The sequence below is a fragment of the Petromyzon marinus genome, chromosome 18 (genome assembly GCF_048934315.1).
Source record: "Petromyzon marinus isolate PM22_M1 ecotype Great Lakes invasive population chromosome 18, UKy_Petmar_22M1.pri1.0, whole genome shotgun sequence".
NCBI lineage: Eukaryota > Metazoa > Chordata > Hyperoartia > Petromyzontiformes > Petromyzontidae > Petromyzon > Petromyzon marinus.
In genome coordinates this window covers 7,244,554-7,267,099 of record NC_133684.1, presented here as the reverse complement: position 1 = coordinate 7,267,099, position 22,546 = coordinate 7,244,554, and the positions used below count along the sequence as shown (strand labels likewise).

At 50.8% G+C, this 22,546-nt stretch overlaps 1 protein-coding gene across 2 annotated transcripts in view; it reads left to right on the top strand.

Moving 5' to 3' along the window:
- The window catches only part of LOC116943472 (uncharacterized), a 115,577-nt gene that overhangs the window by 74,762 nt on the left and 18,269 nt on the right, over positions 1 to 22,546 (top strand). The window contains exons 1-4 of one of the 2 annotated variants that reach the window (XM_032956273.2): positions 3,255 to 6,957; positions 7,335 to 7,983; positions 10,786 to 10,894; positions 18,243 to 18,382. In XM_032956273.2, the coding sequence (XP_032812164.1) occupies positions 6,940 to 6,957; positions 7,335 to 7,983; positions 10,786 to 10,894; positions 18,243 to 18,382 (916 nt within the window). In that variant the 5' untranslated portion in view covers positions 3,255 to 6,939. Of the gene's footprint in view, positions 1 to 3,254; positions 6,958 to 7,334; positions 7,984 to 10,785; positions 10,895 to 18,242; positions 18,383 to 22,546 lie in introns of those variants that run through there. The other variant, XM_032956271.2, reaches the window with a different exon arrangement.

Sequence of the window (22,546 nt, the reverse complement as noted above, 5' to 3'; positions counted from 1 at the left end):
AGCGATAATAAGATTACCTATTGTGTCAGGAGATGGGGGCAGAGAAGATGACAGGAGATGATAGGACGTGACATCGGGGGGACGTGATAAGGGGAGACGTGAGAAGATGGCATCGGGACGGACGCACAGATCGGGTGAGGATGGATGCGTTGCATCGAAGAAGATCGTGAGAAGTGGCAACGGCTTTGGGGGAGAGAGGACTTCGTCCAGCAGTGGAGTGATCATAGCCGGTGATTTGCGTTCGTTGAGATAAGATGAGGAAAGAAGAGGAGATGGAATCAGGAGAGAGAGAGAGAGCGAGAAAGACGGACGGTGCCTTGCGTATTATCACGAGTGTGTGCACGTGTGCACGTGAGTTGCGTGTGTGTGTGCACGTATGTGTACACGTGTGTACGTATGTGTACACGTGTGTACAATTGGCAGCGGTGGTGTAGCGGTTAGCGCGCTGCGCTACGAACCCGGCGACCCGAGTTCGATTCCCGCTCACGGCCAACACCCAGTGACGATTATTTGAACCGATCATGGGCCTTCCCTAGGTCGACTCAGCCTGAAATGAGTACCTGGTGCGGTGTGTAAACATCGCCACTGGAGAGACAAAGGCGGTAGGGCGTGGTGCTGGCCACCCACCCCCTCGTGTGCCGTGCCGGCCTTCATAGGTGCTCGCTAACAGCACTTTCCCCTACAGTCTGTTAAGGCTATATCGGGAGATTTTGTTTTTATCTTTGTGCGTGTGTGTACACGTGTGTGTGTGTGCCCGTGCGTTGTTTGTATGGGATGGGATTGCGGTGAGCGCACTGCGCTACGAACCCGGCGACCCGAGTTCGCTTCCAGCACACGGCCAACATCGGTGACAAATGTCCGTGTCGGCTCGTGAGCCTCCCCTACGTCGACTCAGCCTTAAACGAGTACCTTCTGCGGTGTCTAAAAATCAGATCCGGGGAGAGACAAATACGGTGGGGTGTGGTGCCAGCCACACCACCCGCGTGTGCGTCATAGGTGCTCGCTAAGAGCACTTGCCCCAACAACCTATATGGTGTGTAGGCTACACGGGGGATATTTTTGTCTTTTGTGTGTGTGCGCGCGCGAATTGATCGGTCCGTGTGCACGCACGTGCGCGCACACGCGGTCGCTCCGGCGCGCGAGCGCCAACACAATGCATTACGTCACACCCCGCTCTCCCTCCCTCCTTCCCCCAGGCTACCCTCCCCCTCAGTCACCCCCCTCCCCTCCTCGTCTCCCTCCCCTTCCAGTCTCCCTCCCCATCCCACACCTCACACACACACATCCCCTCCCATCACGGCCAAACCTCCATTCGCCCCTCTCTCCTCCTCTCTCACTCCTGGTGGTCGCGGCAAAGGCAGCTTGAGAGAGAGAGTGCTGCTTTAATGTGTGCTTCCAGTGTCATCATCATCATGTCCATCAGCACACCAATCATCATGTCAATAAGCACAGCTATCATCATGTCCATCATGTCCATCAGCACACCAATCATCATGTTCACCATCACACCAATCGTCATCATGTCCATCAGCACACCAATAATTATCATGTCCATCAGCATACCAATCATCATGTGCATCAGCACACCAATCATGTTCATCAGTACACCAATCATCATGTCAATAAGCACAGCTATCATCATGTCCATCATGTCCATCAGCACACCAATCATCATGTTTACCAGCACACCAATCGTCATCATGTCCATCAGCATACCAATCATGTGCATCAGCACACCAATCATCATGTGCATCAGCATACCAATCATGTTCATCAGCACACCAATCATCATGTCCATTAGCACACCAGTCATTAAAAAAACGCCACAGTAATTATCACAGTTCATAAAGGTCATAATTATCCTTTTTTACTCAACATATTCATCAATAACATTGTCGCGTTAAAATGAAAAATATAAAAAAGGTAACGTTTCGGGCAGTCGACCATATTCATAGCACATACGTCATTGTTATCATCACTTCCACCACCATATCAATGAACATTCATTCATTCAATTTATTTTCATCATTCCAGCACAACAATGGTGAACAAAACTATACAAATATCAACCCCCAAAACTACCACCATAATCTAGCTAATCGTTATCACTATCCGTAACCATCATTAATTCCACAACCACCTCACCCTCTTCTTGCTCGCCATCATCATATTTGGTTGTCCATCATCATCGCTACCAATACCACCCATCATCGCTTCTGCCACAACACCCACCAACACCACCATCATAATTTCCAATACCACAACCATACCACTGCCATCGCCATCATCACTCCATCAACTCTCCTTACCATCATCACTTCCAACACCACCATCATTAATTCCACCACCACCACCTTCGTCACCACTTCCACCACAAACACCGCCACCACCATCATCACTTTCACCACGACCGTCATCAATGCCACAACCACCACCTTCATCAGTATCACTTTAACCACAACCAGCACTGCCATCATCACCTCCACCACCACCATCATTAATTCCACCACCACCACTTTCGTCACCACTTCCACCACAAACACCGCCACCATCATCACTTTCACCACCACCGTCATCAATGCCACAACCACCACCTTCATCAGTATCACTCCAACCACAACCAGCACCGCCATCATCACCTCCACCACCATCGCACCCTTTGTCAAAACATCTCGGAATTTGTTTGAAGACGTTGGGGTTAAAGGTCATCGTCAGGTGCGTGTGTGTCTTGCCAGCCCCCCCCCCAACCTAACCCCCCTCCTCCCCCCAACAGCGACAGCAGCGGGAGGGCATGATTCCCTTATCATTGGTAATGCGTAAATCACGTTTGTGAGCGGATCGAGCGTGGGGGGGTGCTCTGGGGAGAGAGATGGCGAGGTGGAGGGGCTGTGTTGGGGGTATAGGGGGGGCGTGGGGGGGCTGTGGGGAGAGGGATGGCGAGGGGCTGCGTGGGGGGTAGGGGGTGTGGGGGGACGGGGTATGGGGGATAGAGGTAGTGGGGGGGAGGGGCTGTGGGCAGAGGGGTGGCGAGCGGGAGGGGCTGTGTGGGGGAGGGTTTGTGGGCGGGGGGTGCTGGAGGGGAGTCGCTGTCGGGGGGAGAGTGGTGGTGGTGGTGGTGAGGAGGGGAGGGGGCCGTGGGGGAGGGGGAGCGGGGTGCGGGGGAGTGGAGCGTCGTCACAGCCCCCGGAGGTCACCCCCCCCCCGCCCCCTCTCTGCCCCTCCCCTCAATTCCCATTTCACGACCCAACCCTACCACGCCCAGATTTAACCCTCGCCTCACCACGCACTATCTTACACACCACCATCGCAGCAACACTATCCCTGATGCCATCATACCTCGGCAGCCACAACGCTACCTCGGCAGCCACAACGCTGTCCACAATGCGGTCCGAGCACCGGCCACAACAGTGACCTTATTTGTCACAGTCCGACTCCAGACAACCACAACACCACCAACAACCGCTATCTCACTCAACCACAACAATTATCTCTTCACGATCTCGACCACAGCACCAATGGTACCCTGCATTGTTCAGTCGCAACACTGCCACAGCCAGCCACAGCACTCGCATAACTCTCGGCCTCGTTTAGCCACAACACTTGAGCAGCCACAACCCTACCTCAATGACTGCCTAAACCCTTCCACAACAGAATAATTCACCACCACAACCCTACATGACCAAGCCTGCACCATTATCCCCGCAACACGAACACAAGCCTTCCTCATCAACCACAATGCGACCCTGCTCCTTGTGATCTCAATTGGCCTTCCCCTCCGTCAACGCAAATGATTTTCTCAATCTTTAGCTCGTTTTGCATCGCGCGCTAATCAGGTGCGCCTCTGCGGCCGTCTGGAACGTTCTCCCTTCCGATATTAGGAAGCCACTGGGAGCTGTGGGCTTTTAAATCATCATCTAGGTTGACAAACTCATTTATTGAGAACTGCTCTTTGTGTTTAGTTTGTTGTCCTTCTGCCCGCACCTCCGATTAGTACGGTTGGCTACGTACGGTGCGAAAGAAGTTTAACATGCATATGAAATCAGCTGAAGCCTGACTTCTGTGACCGCCCCCACTCTGAATCCCTCCCTGCCTCCGCCTCCTGTGAAAACAGACGCTGCACTGTGGATCCTCTTCCCCTATATCCTCATCTTTCCTGACCCTTTGCTCCCGTTTCTCCTTTTCCATCAATTTCCTCTGATTTCCCATTCTCTCTGTGTTCTCTCTTCTCTTTCCCGTTCCTTTCTCAGTTTCCAATCTTGGTATCATTGACTCTACTCCCCTTCCCGCGCTGTTGCCGGGGGTTACAGAGTTGCCAGTTGGATAAAAATTAGTTTTTTTTTACCTCATTCAACTAAAATGCTGTCCCCCTACTTCGTGGCTTGAAGGGATCTCAGACGTGGCTCTATGATAGCCACTTCTGCGGGCCGTGAGATTTCCGAATGGATTCTGTGTCTCTTGAGGTGACGCGGAGACTGCAAATAGTCAAAACTACAGATGTAGTGAGATACAGAGGATTTCGAGTTCGTGCTCGTATAACAAGCAGCACCAGTGTTGTGTTTATGAATCCAGGGTCTGTGGATCGGCTTGGTGTGTTTATGCTGAGTGTCACCACGGCCCCTCACCCCTCTCAGCCCCGCACCTTCTCACCCATCACCCACCCCCTCACCTCCTTACCCCTCACCTGCTCACCTACTCTCCCCCTCACCTCCTCAGCCTCTCACTCCCTTAGCGCCACACCTCCTCAGACCCTCAACCCCTCACCCACTTACCCCCTCACCCTTTCACGCACTCACCTGCTCACCCTATAACCTCAGCACCTCACCCGCTCACTGCCCCCCCCCCTCTCACCGCCTCACCTCCTCACTCTCCCCACGCAGTCACGAGCCTCTCCTCTCTCCCCGTCTCGATTTAAGGAAACCCAAGCTTCGGGAGCCGCTGGGCTGACGCGAGGCCCCCGTGAGCCGCGCGGCTCGAGTTGCGCGCGGGATTTGAATAATTCAGCGACGTAAGGCGAAGCGAAACGACTCCCCTCCCCACCACCACCACCACGCTCGCCTGCTCCCCCACCACCGCCTCCCCCTCACCGAGATGTCCCTCGAAGAAGTAGACGACTCTCCGCTGTGTTTGTAGGTCGTGCCCGCCTGTTGATCGGCGCGATGTCCGACGTTTCGCTGGGCGCGCCGGGAGCGCCAGCAGGAGCTGTGGCCATCGGAATCGGAATGTTTGTTCTTCGGACCGGGAGGAATCCGATGAGCGATGAAGCTCTTTTATCCACCGATGTCCACGGCTGGTGTAAAGCACGGCTGGTGTAAAACACCTCCGAGTGAAAGCGCCCTCTTGATTTGGCACTGAATTCAAAATCGGAAGCGAAGGCGATTTTTCCGCTCGGTTTTCCGGTGCTGCTGCTACCGGCCCCTCCCCCGGAACGTCGGACATCGAGCCGGACCGCGCACAAAGGCTCAACCGGAAGTAAAAAACGCAGCGGACAGCTATAGAGCACAGCTGCAAAAGCCTACCCAGGAGCAAGAAGATACTGTCACTCGATCTGTACGTGTGACAGCCGTTCGTCGATCCACTGCTGGATGAGGGCCTCCCCCACATCGCCGTATGGGGTCGTGGTGGATGTTTGACCATACTTCACCACCACTGGCCACAGCTTAGCTTACGGCATCCATCAGTGACTTGCTCATAGGAAACTCAACTTATTTGAAATCGAAATTTCTCTTAAGAGTTTATTTGGATAAGTTAAGCATTTTTTTTTTCATTTTCCTCAAAAAGGTTATTGTTTTCCCCTTTTTGGCTGCCACTGGCGTGACACACGGTGTGATGTATGCCTTGTTTTACTGTAGCGTCCTCATAATTCCTGTCTGTGATTGTGTAGCGACGACTTGACGCACTTCTCTTGAGATGGCACTTTATTGAAGACACGTTCACTTGACATCAGGCGGAGACCCCCACGGCATAATAAGTACACTCGTGGTTGCAATGAGTGTGGCTCTGGTTATGATGCTACTGCTGCTGTTACTGCCACAGCTGCTGCTGATGACCGTGATATTTTTGGTTGGTAGTAGTCACGAGGATTGTAGCTGCGGTTACGTTATTTCCGTTGCTGCTGCCACTGCTGTCACTGCTACCACGGCAGCGAGTGTAGCGTGACCGGCCTGGGCCTCCATCGCGTGCCCTCCCGGCTCTGTTCCCGCGCGACATCTCCCCGGTCGCTGTGTCTGCGTGCGTGCGTGCGACGCGGCCCCTGGATGAGCCTCCGCGTTCCTATCCCGGTTTAATTCCGTCCCGTTTGGCCGCGAGCAGCGGCGGCCCCCTCGCCCTGCGCGCGTCTGTCACCCGCCCGCCGGACCGCCGGCTTGCCGCCCTCCAGCCAGCGACGGATCAAATTGAAGCAGCCGCGCTCCCTGTATCCTGTTGCAGTGGCCCATTGCGCATCCAGGAGTTCGACTGCCCACCCACATAGGCAGACGCGCACGTGTGCGCACCAGCCTGCTAATTCTCCTCCCTTATCTCATCGCCTCTACCCCTCTTCTGTTTTGAACTCTCCCTGTCCTTCTCCTCTCACCTCTTTCCTGGACTCCCGTTTCACCTCTGTGCTGTCTCCCTGTGCTGTTCTCTCGACTCCTCGTCGCTACTCTTTCCTCTCCACCTCTTTCCTCTCCACCTGCCCCTCTGCTCTCCTCTCTCTCTCTCCATGGGCATCCCCTCCCAACTGGTGCCTCCTCTCATCTTACCTCTTCCCCTCCGTTCCCCTTCCCTGCCTCCTCTCCACTCCAGTCTCCCCTCTTCTCACCTATACCTGCCCCTCCCATCTCACCCCTTCTCTCCTCTTCAAACTGACCATGCTCCCCCCTCTCTTGCCTTCCCATAACCCTACCACCAAAGATGGACTGCTGGGGCAAGTGCTGTTAGAGAGCGCCTATCGAGGCTGATATGCTCACACACGTACAGGTACACGCACAGACAGACACACGTGGTTTAGAAACAACCTCACACAGTGATACAGTGAAACAGCAACAACAACAGCTGACACTTATGACAGCTATGGCGCCAGCCTAGGTTAACTTTGACAATAACACTGAGAAACACAAAAACAACGATGGTAACGATTTGAATGATAATCATGGTGATAATGAAAATGAATTTAATTAAGGGTGGGTTGATGATGATGATGATAAGATACCTATGGTGTTGCCCATGATCGTGAATCAAATTTCTGAAATAAAATATAAATGTTGCTCTCACTAACCACTTGGCCTCCGCTCATTCCTCCCAACCCCCCGTCCCCCGCACCCCTCACTGCGCCCCTCCAATCCCCGGGGGGACAGCCCCCACAGGGCCAACAGGGGGAGGCTGCCACACCGGGCGACGTCGGGCCTCCGGCTGCGATGGGGCTGGCCGCGGACTCCGTGGGCCCCTACAGCATGCAGACGGAGCCCGTCGACCTCTCCATCAATAAGTCGAGCCGGAGCTCACCCGCGGCCTCCACCACCGCCCGGCTCAACCACACCAAGGCCGGCCACACGTTACCGCCGCGGCCGCTACCGCCGCCACCGCCATCGTCGGCGTCGTCGGCGACGGCGGCGTTATCGCTGCTGTCCTCGTCCTGCGCCTCCTCGTCGCCATCGTCGGTGACGTGCCAGTCCCTGGCGCTGTCGGCGCTGCCTGGCACGGCCGCGGTGCTGGCCACGCCGACGGGAGCCGGCCTGGTGCGGGTGTTCCACGCGCGGCTCGCGGTTGGAGCCCACCCCCCCGTCGCGGTGGCGGTGGGGGGGGCGACGGCTCCACCGCCGCCGCCGCCACCGCCGCCTCCTCCCGTCGGGGGGGGTGCCGGCGGCGGCGGCGGGCCCGGCGCTCGGCGCGTGCCGCTCGTGGTGCAGCCGGTGCCCGTGGTGTACACCGCGGCCGTGCGCAGCCACCCCGGCGTGTCCATCGCCGTGCCCGTCATCGAGGAGCGCGCCGCACCACGGCAAGAAGGTGGGGAGTAGGATGGGGGATCAGGGTGGTGAGGAGGGTTAGAGATGGTGAGGCAGAGGAGCCAGTATGATCCATAATCGAACCCAGGCCCTGCTTGCTGTGAGGCACGGGCATTACCGCTACGCGATGAACCAGCGCGACCCAAGTTCGATTTCTGCTCACGGCCAACGCCAGTGACGATTTATCTGAACCGGTCCTGGGCCTCCCCTCGGTCGACTCAACCTCAAACGAGTCACCGGTGCGGTGCGTAATTGGTGCTCGCACACGGTACTTGCCCCAACGGTCTGTAAAGACTCTACACGGGGGATCTTCTGCGTGGAAGGTATATGCCGAGTTATATTCGCTATCGAGGCGGAACTTGCCCCCTCGTGCAGCGTCAGATGAATTACTTGGGTGCCATGTAGAGTACCGTTTTCACGAGATTATGAGACGTTCAGGAAAGTACCACGCACTCAAAATTTCTGCCTTGTGTCAACAAATTTCTACAAATCTGAAAACAACAACAGACTGTTGGGACAAGTGCTGTTAGTGAGCACCTATGAAGGCCGGCACGGTACACGCGGGGTGGGTGACCAACGCCACGCCCGGCCGCCTTTGTCTCTCGAGTGACGATGTTTTTACACACTGCACCAGCCACTCGTTTGGAGGCTAAATCGACATAGGGCAATCCAAGGAGCGGTTCAGATAATCGTCAATGGTCTTGGCCGTGAATGGAAATCGAACTCGGGTTGCCGGGGTTCGTATCGCAGCGCGCTAACTGCTACACTACCACTCCCCACACACGCACACACAGACACACACAGACACACACACACAGACATACACATAGACATACACACACAGACACACACGCGCACGTTTATCGGATTATAAGACGCACCCCCAACTTTTGCCTTGAAAATTCGAGTGGGGTGTGGGAAAAAGCGCGTCTTCTAATCTGCACTTGTTGTGAATCCACTGCTGGATGAGGGCCGTCCCTCATCCCACTTGAGGGGCACTTGAGGGATGGTTTGGCCATTCCCCTGCACCGCACTGGTCAACGCGGGCTGCTGCTGCAGCTGCTGCTGCTGCCTGTGGTGGTAGTTTTTTTTTGCAGGCGGAAGGATGCTGCTGCTCTGCCCTCTGCTGCCTGCCCGTGCATGCTGCTCGCGTTCTCGTTGCATGCACAGCGGTTAGGCAACGAAAATAACGAGAGCCGAGCTATTTTTTTGTTCGAATTCTCTCCAAATTTTTGTTTATATTTCAAGAGCGTAACGAGGATGGGGGGCAAGGCACCCTCTGCCTTGCCCCCCACTCCACTCCCGCCCCCCCCCCGGTGGCCAAAGCTACGAGCTGGGGCCCTCATGACAACCACCATGAGATTTGTTGTCGACAAGCAGTGTGAAAGAGCAACGACGCTCATTTAAAGCAGAGCGCCCCATAACAGCGTTAAATGTTCGAGACCGTGAAGCGGCGCGAATACGAGGAGGCAGAAGGAGCCGCGACATCGACAGGCCTCCTCGGTGCGACCGTGCGCGACAAATCAAATATTGTGGGTGCACCACCCTGACCGATTGCCGCACCCTGAGCTGATGATGGAGTAACTGCGCCACTTAATATGCCGCAATGCGTGTGAATAGGAGACGGTGGGCCCCTTAATAAAATAACGTCACGAGGCCCCAGGCCCTTAAAGAGCCGCGCGGGTGGCTTCCCCTGGAGCCGCAGGTTGCCGACCCATGCCGTGCGTCGTAGTCGCAGCAACGAGTGATTTCACAGCAACGAGTGATCACTGACGCTGCCATCACTCCTCGTCCTCGTAGAGTAGAGGAGGGTGGGGGGGGACGACTCAGCAGGCGCCAGGAGAAGGAACCCGCGGACGAACGAGAAGGCAGCAGCCGGTGCTGTCAACAATTTGCCCGAGCTTCGCGGTCCTCTGTACATTTAGGTGTTATCGGCCAATTAGTGAGTGCGTGCGAGGGGGAAACACTCTATTCCGTACAGGCGGAACAGGTGGAGTCCACAGTTCTAGCTGCACCGCCTCCAGGGCACGGATTGTCCTTGACGCCCACACGGGAAGGGAGTTTTACACCGTCTGTGTGGTGATCCACCAGCCCTTGCTGGATTACAGGTCACGTGCTGGATTACAGGTCACGTGCATAACCATCACGACCACCAACATCCAGGCACTGATACAGGCTCATAGCTGCTAAGCTTTCGAGGTCTGGCGAGATCGCGCGTACTTCTGATGATTTAGTAGTAAGCAGGTGGTGTTAGCGAGCGCCTATTAAAACTGTGAAGTTCATCACACTCAAATGTCACCTCAACAGGTTTTTGAAAATCGATTAATTTAAATGTAAAGACTGATGTTCCCCTCGGTTTAAAATGGAACCGCCCGATGGGTCGGTCGTTACCATTCGCCTGTGTGGACGTAAGCACGTGGAATGAACCACTGTGGCCAAACAGTGGGTTGGTTTTGGAGGTGGTCATGTTGATGATTGTAATTGTTGCGGATTTGCTCTCCAACACACCGGTGTGCTGTACTACTAACGAATTGGCACGTTCTGTTTACGTGACAAACCTTACTAATTAGCTGTGTCGGTTGGTGGCGGGTTTAACGACACATTTACGCGATCTCATAAAAAATATATATACCTATATTATGGATGATATTGGTCGCGAAAGCCTACACGTTAAACTGATGTTGATGGATGACTGGATTTTGTGCCCGTGTCTCTCTGTCTCCCCTGTGTGTCTCTCTGTGTCTTCCCACGTCTCCCCCCGCTTCCTCGTCGTCTCACCCTCCCCCCCATCCCGTTGTCTCAGAGGGTGCGGGAGCCGAGGCTGGGGTCCGCGCCATAAAAAGCGAGAGTGGCAGTGAAGACGAGATGACGTCCCTGGTGGCGGACGAGGCGCGCTCCTCTCTCTCGCAAGAGTACGGGCGGAGGGGGGGGGATGGGTCATGAGGGGCGGGGGGGGGAGGTCAGGGGGGGGTCAGAGGGTGTGGGGGGGGGCACGGTTGAGGAGGATGTGGGGTAGAGCGGGTTGGGGTAGGGATGGTGAAAACAAAACTACGGATGGGAAATCCCAAGAAACGTCGATGTGTCGGACGAGCAATGTTTGATGAAAACACCGATGGGCTCTCAAAGATCGGAAACTAAAACGTCGAAGCGTATTTTTTTTTCAGTGTGGTGTTTTGTTTTGAATTCACTAATTGCAGGAGAGATCAACGTAAATGAGCGAAAGCCTTGTTCTTTACTGGAGAAAATAATGCATATTTAATAACAAAATAGCACAGAGTCTAATATTTACAACTCTGTTGCTGCAGAGTCAACACCCACCCTATGTCGACTTTCCAGAACATCCACGCTAACCCTCTCTGCAGTTCATATTCCTGTATACAACATCTATCAACGACGTCACAGTAGAGTTTAACACGTAGGATTTCACGACCAATATCCATAATACAGGTTGTTTTGGGTTAGATCGCGTAAATATATAAAAATGTCGTTAATCCCGCCAATCAGCAAGGTTTGTCACGTAAACAGAACGTGGCCAATTCGTTACTAGTACAGCACACCGGTGTGTTGGAGAGCCAAGCCACAACATTTACAATCTGAGTATGACGTTTGGCCAGTAATTACAACCAGCTTCATCTATTTAAGGAACGATACAGGTGGACTTCTACACAAATCTGGCTTACGCCTGATGAAGCTGGTTGTAATTACTGGCGAAACGTCGTAGTGAGATTGTAAATGTTGTGGGCTTGGCTCTCTAACACACCGGTGTGCTGTGCTAGTGACGAATTGGCCACGTTCTGTTAACGTGACAAACCTTACTGATTGGCTGCGTCGGGTGGTGGCGGGTTTAACGACACATTTATATTTATGCGATCTAACCCAAACAAAACCTGTGTGATGGATGTCAGTAGAGCGGCCAATTTGTCTCATTATTTGAGATTAAATTTCAGGTGGTCGTCGGGTGCTGGGATGTTATTTTTTTATATTTTGGTGTGTATTTGCCTCCTAGCAATGAGTTTCAGAATTTCTTTTTTTTTTCAAAAAATATTCAAGGACACATCTAGATTTATTTTCCTCTTCAGATATCGTTTGTTGTAATTTAAGGCGTCGTCCTGCCACGTTTTGCCAATTTTGCCAGGAAAATCAAATTTTCTGGCAGAAAAAAACAAGTGACATGGTGGATGATGTCATTTCCTGTGACATCTTCCTGTCGAATCTAGATATATTTTAGTTTTCTGGATCGTCCAAAATCTAATCTCATTGTGCATTATGGAGCACCTTCAACTCAAGGCGCTTGACATAGCTTGCAAAACGGTGACAGAGTAGAATGATTTAGATGGCGGCGGCGTGCTACAAGGATTGAGGAATGAGTGACAGCCATAGAGCGTTACCCAGGGATCACGAAAGGGCAGGGGAGGGACGGGAAGAAGTGGAGGGGTGAGGGGAGGGAAGAGTCTATGGTGTTGAGTCTGTGGGCAGTGTTGAGTCTATGGGCAGTGTTGAGTCTGTGGGCAGTGTTGAGTCTATGGGCGGTGTTGAGTCTATAGGCAGTGTTTAGTCTATGAGGAGAGTTAAAGCTATGGGCAGTGTTTAGTCTATGGGTAGTGTTGAGTCTATAGGCAGTGTTGAGCCTATGGGCACTGCTGAGTCTATGGGAAGTGTTGAGTCTATGGCCGGTGTTGAGTCTGTGAGCAGTGTTGAGTCTATGGGCAGTATTTAGTCTATCGGCATTGTTTAGTCTATGGGTAGTGTTGAGTCTATAGGCAGTGTTTAGTCTATGGGTAGTGTTAAAGCTATGGGCAGTGTTTAGTCTATGGGTAGTGTTGAGTCTGTGAGCAGTGTTGAGTCTGTGGGCAGTGTTAAGTCTATGGGTGGTGTTTAGTCTTTATGGACAGTTTTTAGTCTATGGGTAGTGTTAAAGCTATCGGTATTGTTTAGTCTATGGGTAGTGTTGAGTCTATAGGCAGTGTTGAGTCTATGGGCAGTGTTTAGTCTATGGGCAGTGTTTAGTCTATGGGCAGTGTTGAGTCTATGGGCAGTGTTTAGTCTATGGGCAGTATTTAGTCTATCGGCATTGTTTAGTCTATGGGTAGTGTTGAGTCTATAGGCAGTGTTTAGTCTATGGGTAGTGTTAAAGCTACGGGCAGTGTATAATCTATGGGTAGCGTTGAGTCTGTGGGCAGTGTTGAGTCTATGGGTAGTGTTGAGTCTATGGGCAGTGTTGAGTCTGTGGGCAGTGTTGAGTCTATGGGTGGTGTTTAGTCTTTATGGACAGTGTTTAGTCTATGGGTAGTGTTAAAGCTTTCGGCATTGTTTAGTCTATGGGTAGTGTTGAGTCTATAGGCAGTGTTGAGTCTATGGGTAGTGTTGAGTCTATGGACAGTGTTGAGTCTATGGGCAGTGTTTAGTATGTGGGCCGTGTTGAGTCTATAGGCAGTGTTGAGTCTATGGGCAGTGTTGAGTCTATGGGCAGTGTTGAGTCTATGGGCAGTGTTGAGTCTATGGGCAGTGTTGAGTCTATGGGCAGTGTTGAGTCTGTGGGCAGTGTTGAGTCTATAGGCAGTGTTGAGTCTATGGGCAGTGTCGAGTCTATGGGCAGTGTTGAGTCTATGGGCAGTGTTGAGTCTATGGGCAGTGTTTAGTCTATGGGCAGTGTTGAGTCTATGGGCAGTGTTTAGTCTATGGGCAGTGTTGAGTCTATGGGCAGTATTGAGTCTATGGGCAGTGTTGAGTCTATGGCCGGTGTTGAGTCTCTGAGCAGTGTTGAGTCTATGGGCAGTATTTAGTCTATGGGTAGTGTTGAGTCTATGGGCAGTGTTTAGTCTGTGGGCAGTGTTGAGTCTGTGGGCAGTGTTGAGTCTATGGGTGGTGTTTAGTCTTTATGGACAGTTTTTAGTCTATGGGTAGTGTTAAAGCTATCGGCATTGTTTAGTCTATGGGTAGTGTTGAGTCTATAGGCAGTGTTGAGTCTATGGGTAGTGTTGAGTCTATGGGCAGTGTTGAGTCTATGGGCAGTGTTTAGTCTGTGGGCAGTGTTGAGTCTATGGGCAGTGTTGAGTCTTTGGGCAGTGTTTAGTCTATTGGCAGTGTTGAGTCTGTGGGCAGTGTTGAGTCTATGGGTAGTGTTGAGTCTATGGGCAGTGTTGAGTCTATGGGCAGTGTTTAGTCTATGGGCAGTGTTGAGTCTATGGGCAGTGTCTAGTCTATGGGCAGTGTTGAGTCTATGGGCAGTATTTAGTATATCGGCATTGTTTAGTCTTTTGGTAGTGTTGAGTCTATAGGCAGTGTTTAGTCTATGGGTAGTGTTAAAGCTATGGGCAGTGTTTAGTCTATGGGTAGTGTTGAGTCTGTGGGCAGTGTTGAGTCTATGGGTAGTGTTGAGTCTATGGGCAGTGTTGAGTCTGTGGGCAGTGTTGAGTCTATGGGTGGTGTTTAGTCTTTATGGACAGTGTTTAGTCTATGGGCAGTGTTGAGTCTATGGGCAGTGTTGAGTCTGTGGGCAGTGTTGAGTCTATAGGCAGTGTTGAGTCTATGGGCAGTGTTGAGTCTATGGGCAGTGTTGAGTCTATGGGCAGTGTTGAGTCTATGGGCAGTGTTTAGTCTCTGGGCAGTGTTGAGTCTATGGGCAGTGTTGAGTCTATGGGCAGTGTTGAGTCTGTGGGCAGTGTTGAGTCTGTGGGCAGTGTTGAGTCTGTGGGCAGTGTTGAGTCTATGGGCAGTGTTGAGTCTATGGGCAGTGTTGAGTCTATGGGCAGTGTTTAGTCTATGGGCAGTGTTGAGTCTATGGGCAGTGTTTAGTCTATGGGCAGTTTTGAGTCTATGGGCAGTATTGAGTCTATGGGCAGTGTTGAGTCTATGGGCAGTGTTGAGTCTGTGGGCAGCGTTGAGTCTGTCGGCAGTGTTGAGTCTATGGGGAGTGTTGAGTCTATGGGTAGGGTTGAGTCGATGGGCAGTGTTTAGTTTATGGACAGTGTTGAATCTATGGGCAGTGTTGAGTCTATGGGCAGTGTTTAGTCTATTGGCAGTGTTGAGTCTGTGGGCAGTGTTGAGTCTATGGGCAGTGTTTAGTCTGTGGGTAGTATTTATTCTATTGGCAGTGTTTACTCTATGTGCAATAGAACCATACTCTTTGGTTCTATTGGGTAAAGTCACGTAGGTGAAAATAAAATAACCAAAAATCACGACGTTTCGGCCACAACCCAAGCGGCCTTCATCAGGTGAAAGGACGAGACTGGAAGGGACGAGACTGTCCTCCAGACAGTCTCGTCCCTTCACCTGATGAAGGCTGCTTGTGTTGTGGCCGAAACGTCGTGATTTTTTATTATTTTATTTTCACCTACGTGACTTTACCCAATAGAACCAAAGAGTATAGTGTTTAGTCTATGGGTAGTGCTGAGTCTATGGGCAGTGTTGAGTCTATGGGCAGTATATTCCTGGTTCTTTCAGTAAAGTCACGTAGAAGGGAAACAAAATAATACAAATATAAAACAATACAATTCTCACGACGTTTAGACTGCAACACAAGCAATCATCATCAGGTGTGAAAACTACAGCAAGAAAATTTGAAAAAAGTGGCGTTTTTTTTTTACGTTAGCACCACGGAGAGCGATTTGACAGTTTGTTCAGATGGACGAGTCCATATATATTCTTAGTTTTTTCGGTAAAGTCACGTTGAAGAGAAACAACAAAATAACAAAATATATATAAAACAATAAAAATTCTCACGACGTTTCGACCATAACTCAAACGGTCATCATCAATAGACTGATGATGACCGTTTGAGTTATGGTCGAAACGTCGTGGAATTTTTATTGTTTTATATATATTTTGTTATTTTGTTGTTTCTCTTCAACGTGACTTTACCGAAAAAACTAAGAATATGAATTACTGCAGTCACGAGTCCATATATGTTCGGAAAAGAGGAGGGGGGAGACGAAAAATAATGGATGCAGTCTGAAAGCCACCTTAAGCGTGATCAACCAATTAAGACCCGAAATGGTTTATCAATTCCTTCCAATGATTGCTAAGCCATAATCCATCTTCTCGGTTGAAATTGTCTCTGTGTTTGTGGCAGTCTGGATGGCGTCAGTCTAAAATTTATCCATGAAAATGTTGGTGACAACCGGAGATAGGGGGGAGCCCATTGGGGTGCCCTCAGTTTGTTTGTAGAAAGTTCCATTCCAAGTGAAGTATGTATGGTTAAGCAGTGTCTCACCAAGGGGGGTACCTCAGTGTTTAGTCCTTGATGAACCAAGTCTTCAATGATTGCGATGGTGTCAGGTACAGGAACTTTGGTGAATAAGGAAACTACAACAAAACTGACAAGCAGGTCGTCTGGGGACAGGGAAATACCCTTGATTGTCGATACCAGGTGAGTAGAATTTTGTACCTTTTGTCATCTGGCCACATGGCCGGCCTGCTCTAGACCAATTCTTCGACCACATCAATTCCATACACCCAGCCATCAGATTTACCATGGAAGTCGAAAAATATGGCAAGCTACCCTTTTTTGGATGTCCTAATAAAAAAGAGACCTGATGGTTCAATGAGCCACTCTGTCTACAGGAAAGCTACCCATACGGATGCTTACCTGAAACCGGATTCCCACCACCATCCATCCCAGAATAATTTCCTCATCAAGACTCTGCACCATAGAGCCCAATGCATATCCGACCAGGAACACATAGCCAGTGAACTCAAGCACGTACACCAAGCTCTTAAGGCTAATGGTTATTCTGATTACACAATCCGTAAAGCTATCACTCCAACCATGAAGAAGGACCCTCTTGAGGAGCCTTTCAAAACCATCACTTTACCCTACATTGTGGGGATCACAAAAAAGATCTCCCAAATCTTGAATAAACACAAGATCCAGGTCCGATTCAACACATTCCATAAAATCCGTGATCTGGTTCCGTCTGTAAAATATGTGATTCCAGACATACAGTACCCTGGCGTCTACGAACTAAGTTGCCTCTGTGGTAGTAGTTACATTGGAGAAACCAAACGACATGTCTCGGACCGCATTCGTGAACACAAAGCAGACGTGAAACACGGTAGGACCAACACCTCGGCCGTGGCAGATCACTGTTATAATTCAGTAGGCTCACATGACATTGACTTCTCCAAGACAGAGGTTCTTTGCAAGCCATCTGGCTACCATGAGAGATTCGTTCATGAGGCTATCCACATATGCAAACACAGAGACAATTTCAACCGAGAAGATGGATTCTGGCTTAGCAATCATTGGAAGGATTTGATAAACCATTTCGGGTCTTAATTGATTGATCACGCTTAAGGTGGCTTTCAGACCGCATCCATTATTTTTCGTCTCCCCCCTCCTCTTTTCCGAACATAGATGGACTCGTCCATCTGAACAAACTGTCAAATCGCTCTCCGTGGTGCTAACATTAAAAAAAACGCCACTTTTTTCTAATTTTCTTGCTGTAGTTTTCACACCTGATGATGATTGCTTGTATTGCAGTCGAAACGTCGTGAGAATTTTTTTATTTTTATTATTATATTGTTTCCCTTCTACGTGACTTTACCGAAAGAACCAAGAATATGAATCCCTGCAGTCACGAAAGCTTTAAATCTAAATCTATGGGCAGTGTTTAGTCTATGGGCAGTGTTTAGTCTATGGGCAGTGCTGCTCAATGTAGAGGGGGAGTTGATTCTAGTGGATCCATTTAGATTTTTTCCGTACCTTAATTTGACTATAAAAGGTCTCTGAATGTAATTTGCCCAAGACAACTATTGTTACGATAAATTTAAAGTATTTTATTTTGTTGTCTTCTGCAGTGCAGTTGTTTCGGCTCTGATTTCTATTTGCTTGATGCATTTGCGCTTTATGCTATTGCTTTTGTAATTTTAGTGAGCTAGGCCTAAAACCTATGAACTAAACTATTTTTATTTTACCAGGCAATGCCCACTGAGATATACAACTCTTTTTCACAAGCCACCTGGCCACAAATGACAGCTCAACGAAGTGGCTTCTTACGTGGACATGTTTAGCAGCCAAATAGCAGAAATGCATGTTTCTAAATGACATGCAAACTCCAAATATACAGCAGGCGTCGTGGTCGTGATGGAAGCCACGACATCCTGTACACCAGGCGACGTAGTCGACATCTCGCCACCACGGCGCCCTCGATCAACTCGAACAGTGAAACATAAATACGTACGCCACAGCTGTAACGTCCATCCTCACGTACGTGACCCTCGACCCTAACCGTGACCCCCCCCCCCTCCCCGTGACCCCAGCGCCCAGGGCATCAAGAGGTCGGGGAGCCCCGAGTCGCCCGACTCGAAGAGGAGGAGGATTCACCGCTGCGAGTTTGACGGCTGCGACAAAGTCTACACCAAGAGCTCGCACCTCAAGGCTCACATGCGCACGCACACAGGTGAGTGGACGGGTGAGGGTGCACGTGTGTGGGCAGGTGAGTTGGTAAGGGTGTAGCCGAGGATGTAGGTGAGTGGACAGGTGAGGGTAAAAGTGTGTGGGCAGTTGAGTGGTAGAGTGGGTGAATGGGTAAGGGTGTAGGTGAGAGGACAAGTGAGGGTTCAAGTGTGTGGGCAGGTGAGTGGGCAGGTGAGAGTGCAGTTAAAACTACAGGTGAGTGGACAGGTGAGTGATTAAGTGAGGAGGTAAGTGAGTGGACAGATGATTTGGCAGGTGCAGGTACAAGTGTATGGGCAGGTGAGTGGGTAAGGGTGTAGGTGAGTACGTCGATGAGTGGACAGGTGAGGGTACAAGTGTGTGGGCAGTTGAGAGTGCAGTTGAAACTACAGGTGAGTGGACAGGTGAGTGGTTAAGTGAGGAGGTAAGTGAGTGGACAGGTGATTTGACAGGTGGAGGTACAAGTGTATGGGCAGGTGAGTGGGTAAGGGTTAAACTATAGGTGACCTCCGATTAGCACGGTTGGCTACGTACGATACGAAAAAAGTTCAACATACATACAGGTGAGGATGTTGGTGAGTGGACAGGTGAGGGCACCAGTGAGTGGGTAAATAGATGAGTTTAAATTTTGGAGGTGAGGATACTGGTCAGTGGATCGGTAAGTGGGTAGGTAGGTGGACAGGTGAGTGTACTATCGAGTTAGAGGACTGATAGCACAGTTGTGGAGAGAGTGGAGAGTTTCCCATACCTGGGCAGTGTGCTCATGACCGGCTCCGGTTTAACAGCAGAGGTCTCACTCCGAATCAGTCGAGCGGCATTAACTTTTCATCGGTTGCGTAACGCTGTGTCATTCCCTCCCTTCTCTACGCTTGCGAAATGTGGGCCCCCCTCATGGAACATCTTCGCCGGTTAGAAACATTTAGGCTGGCCTGCCTACGATCCATCCTGGGTTTAACCAGGCTGGATTGGGTGAGGAGCTCACACATCCTTGAAAGATCTGGACAAAGTCCCATCGGTGAGCTCCTCCGGCAGGCAAGGCTGCGTTGGCTGAGTCATGTCGCCCACATGTCCAGCCACCGCATGCCTAAACAGCTTTTGTTCGGCCGGATAAAGGGGGCTAAACGGGCGCGGCAGGGGCTGGAGAAGAGATGGAGTGATGTAGTACAGGAGAATGTGGAGCTGAGTGGACTTGCCAATGACTGGTAGCAGTGGTGTCAAGATCGGCTTCTGTGGAGGAGGCTCGTGAAGGATGCTACTGGGCAGTTGGTGGCAGTCACCCTCCAACATCAACGGAGGGCGGAGGAGCGACGCTCACAATAACGAGCGGAGCGCCGAGTGGCTAAAGCACAGCAAGTTGGCATAGTAGGGGGCACAGGTGGTGTATCAGCCAGTCATCTCAGTCAGTCGGCCCGTGGCACCTGGGTCTACCCCGTGACCTCCTGCCAGCAGGCGTTTAACACTTCACGTGGCCTCAAGGTGCACATAGCCTGGCACAAGTGTCGTGGTGACGTCAGCGCCACTTAGTGGCGAATGGCGGTTGTTGTTGTACAATCGAGGACTCTGGTAGGAAAGCAATTGAGAATACAGGTGAGTGGAGAAGTGAGTGGGAGGTGAATACACAGTTGAGTGTTCAGATGAGTGGGCAGGTCAAGGCATGGGTGAGTATGAATACGAGTAGTGGAGAGCTGAGGGTGCGAGTGTGTTGATGAGTGGGCCAGCATGGAAGAGTAGGCCAAGTTCCCAGGAAGAGGTGTTCTTTCGAGCTTCCTTTGGTGGAAACACTTCTGCCAGCAGGTGGCGCGAGCGAGCAGTTGCAGGGTTGCGCCTCTCTGTACCAAGTTATCAAGGCGGCTCTATTGCTACCACGAGGGTGCGCTATGAGACAGCTGATGATGCAGCTGCAGCTGCAGCTACTGCTGGAGGTGTCAATCAGATCTGGCACATTGATGGTTCAAGCGCTAAGGGGCCTGATCGGTACTGCCTGGGGTGGAAAATGGCACCAGTCTCCAATGCAACCAGTGTCAGAATCAAAATCAGAATATTTCTTTATACTGGAGGAATCCGATGAACTATAAAGCTCTTTATTACACAGATGTCCAGTATGGGCAGTGTCGACCACGAGCAGTCTCTACCATGGGCTGACGCCTTGTGTACCTCCGATGAGCACGGTTGGCTATGTACGGTGCGAAAGAAGTTCAACATACAACGATACCTTGACTGTCGTCCACTTGATTTTCGTCCTCTGCGCTCTTTCGGCCGTTTTCAACTATAACCACATTTATAATTTCGTCCACGCGCCGTCTTTTTTGTACAGTCTTTGTATAGAAGTCGTTCAGTGAGCATCTCTTAGCTTTGTGTTTATTCATACATTATTAATACCGCACTTATTTCTGTGATTATCCTGTGAACAATTAATAGTTGTTTTTGTGATAGCAGTATAATACTATAGTATTTTGACATTCGTCCATGCTCTGGTCCCTAACCAGACGAAAGTGCGAGGTGTTCCTGTACGTACTGACGGATTCACCGGGTGTATTCAGAGTCTGCGATCTCCCGGTGCCTCCCACGTGGGAAAATACAACTTTCAGCCTGGTCCCAATTATCAGTCTTGGTTTTCAAGTTGTAGGGCTCTGAGGAAAGAGCACTGACTCTCCCTCCCAGCTAAACCAAACTAAAACTATTTATTTATTTTACCAGGTAAGGCCCACTGAGCTACGTAACTCTTTTATCAGAAGCGACCTGGCCACAAATGACAGCTCAACGATGTGGCTTTTGTCATGTGAAAATGTAAAGCAGCCAAATACTCGAAATTGCGTGATGTTGATTCTCAATGTGGAGGGAAAAACCGGAGAACCTGGAGAAAAACGCACGCGACCACGGGCAGGGAGGCACGCAAACTCCAAATATACAGCAGGCGTCAGGGTCGGGATCAAACCCACAACCTACTGCATACCAGGCGAGGGAGTTAACATCTCGCCACCGTGCTCATGGTTGTGCTGCACGTGGCCTGTAACCTTTGACCTTGTGCTGTTGTTGCCCTGGAGACAGCGATTACACTCCGCTGCTCCTGACGTGGTTATCTGGGCTTGACCACCTGGAATTGTAGTTCTTCCTCTGAGTCGACATGAGCCGTAGGAAGGAAGAAGCCCCCCTTACCCGCTCGCACGCTTGCGCCCCAGAGGCAGCGTGTGATCCACTAAAAACCCTCACACATGATGATGACCGTTTGTGTTAAGGTCGAAACGTCGTGAGAATTTTTATTGTTTTATATATATTTTATTATTTTATTGTTTCCCTTCAACGTGACTTTACCGAAAGAGCTAAGAATACCTCGCAACGTCGTTAGACTCCCTGCCCCAAAGCGCGGGGCGCTGAGGGAGGTCGCCAACTCCTGGCCTCCCAGGGTGCCGTGGCAGTGCAGCAAGTAGGTCAATCTCACGCCTGTACCCGTGGGAGGTTTTTTCTTATTTCTTCTCCGCGCCCTCTGGTTTCTTCCCACGTGAATAACAATGGCCATTAACGGCGATGGGCAGGCATCTCCATGTATAGGACTGCAGAGCTTGGGCTAATTGTTGGCACCGGTTCTGGCTGCCTCTCTGCTTGTCTGTGGTCCTCACTCACCCCTGGGGAATTCTCCCTCAGTCTTTCTGAGGGTGACTGAAAACTCTGCACGTTACGAACGCAAAATCATTATTTAATCATTATCATTTATTGGATGGGCTGCGATGGCGGGGGGGGGGGGTGTGACGTGCTATTTTTTTTCGGAGCGCACATTACCTGCTGCGATCTACGGACGAGAAACACGGACGGTGGCAGGAAAAAAGTGCACCAAAAGTCGAAGAACAGAAACTCGTGAGATGTTTGCTATCTCGCCTGGTATACAGGAGGTCGTGGGTTCGATCCCGACCCTGAAGCCTGTTGTTTTATATTTGGAGTTTGCGTGTTTCTATCTTTCCCCGTGGTCGCGTGGATTTTTCTGCGGCTCCCTCTGGTGTCTCCTCCCAGGTTAATAAAACCACACGGCTCTAACGTACACTATTTGGCTATTATATATTTCCACATTGATAAGCCACTTCGTTGAGCTATCATTTGCGATAGCCAGGTCGCTTCTGAAAAAAAGCTATTCAGCTCAGTGGACCTCACCTGGTTAAGATAAAATAAAATAGTT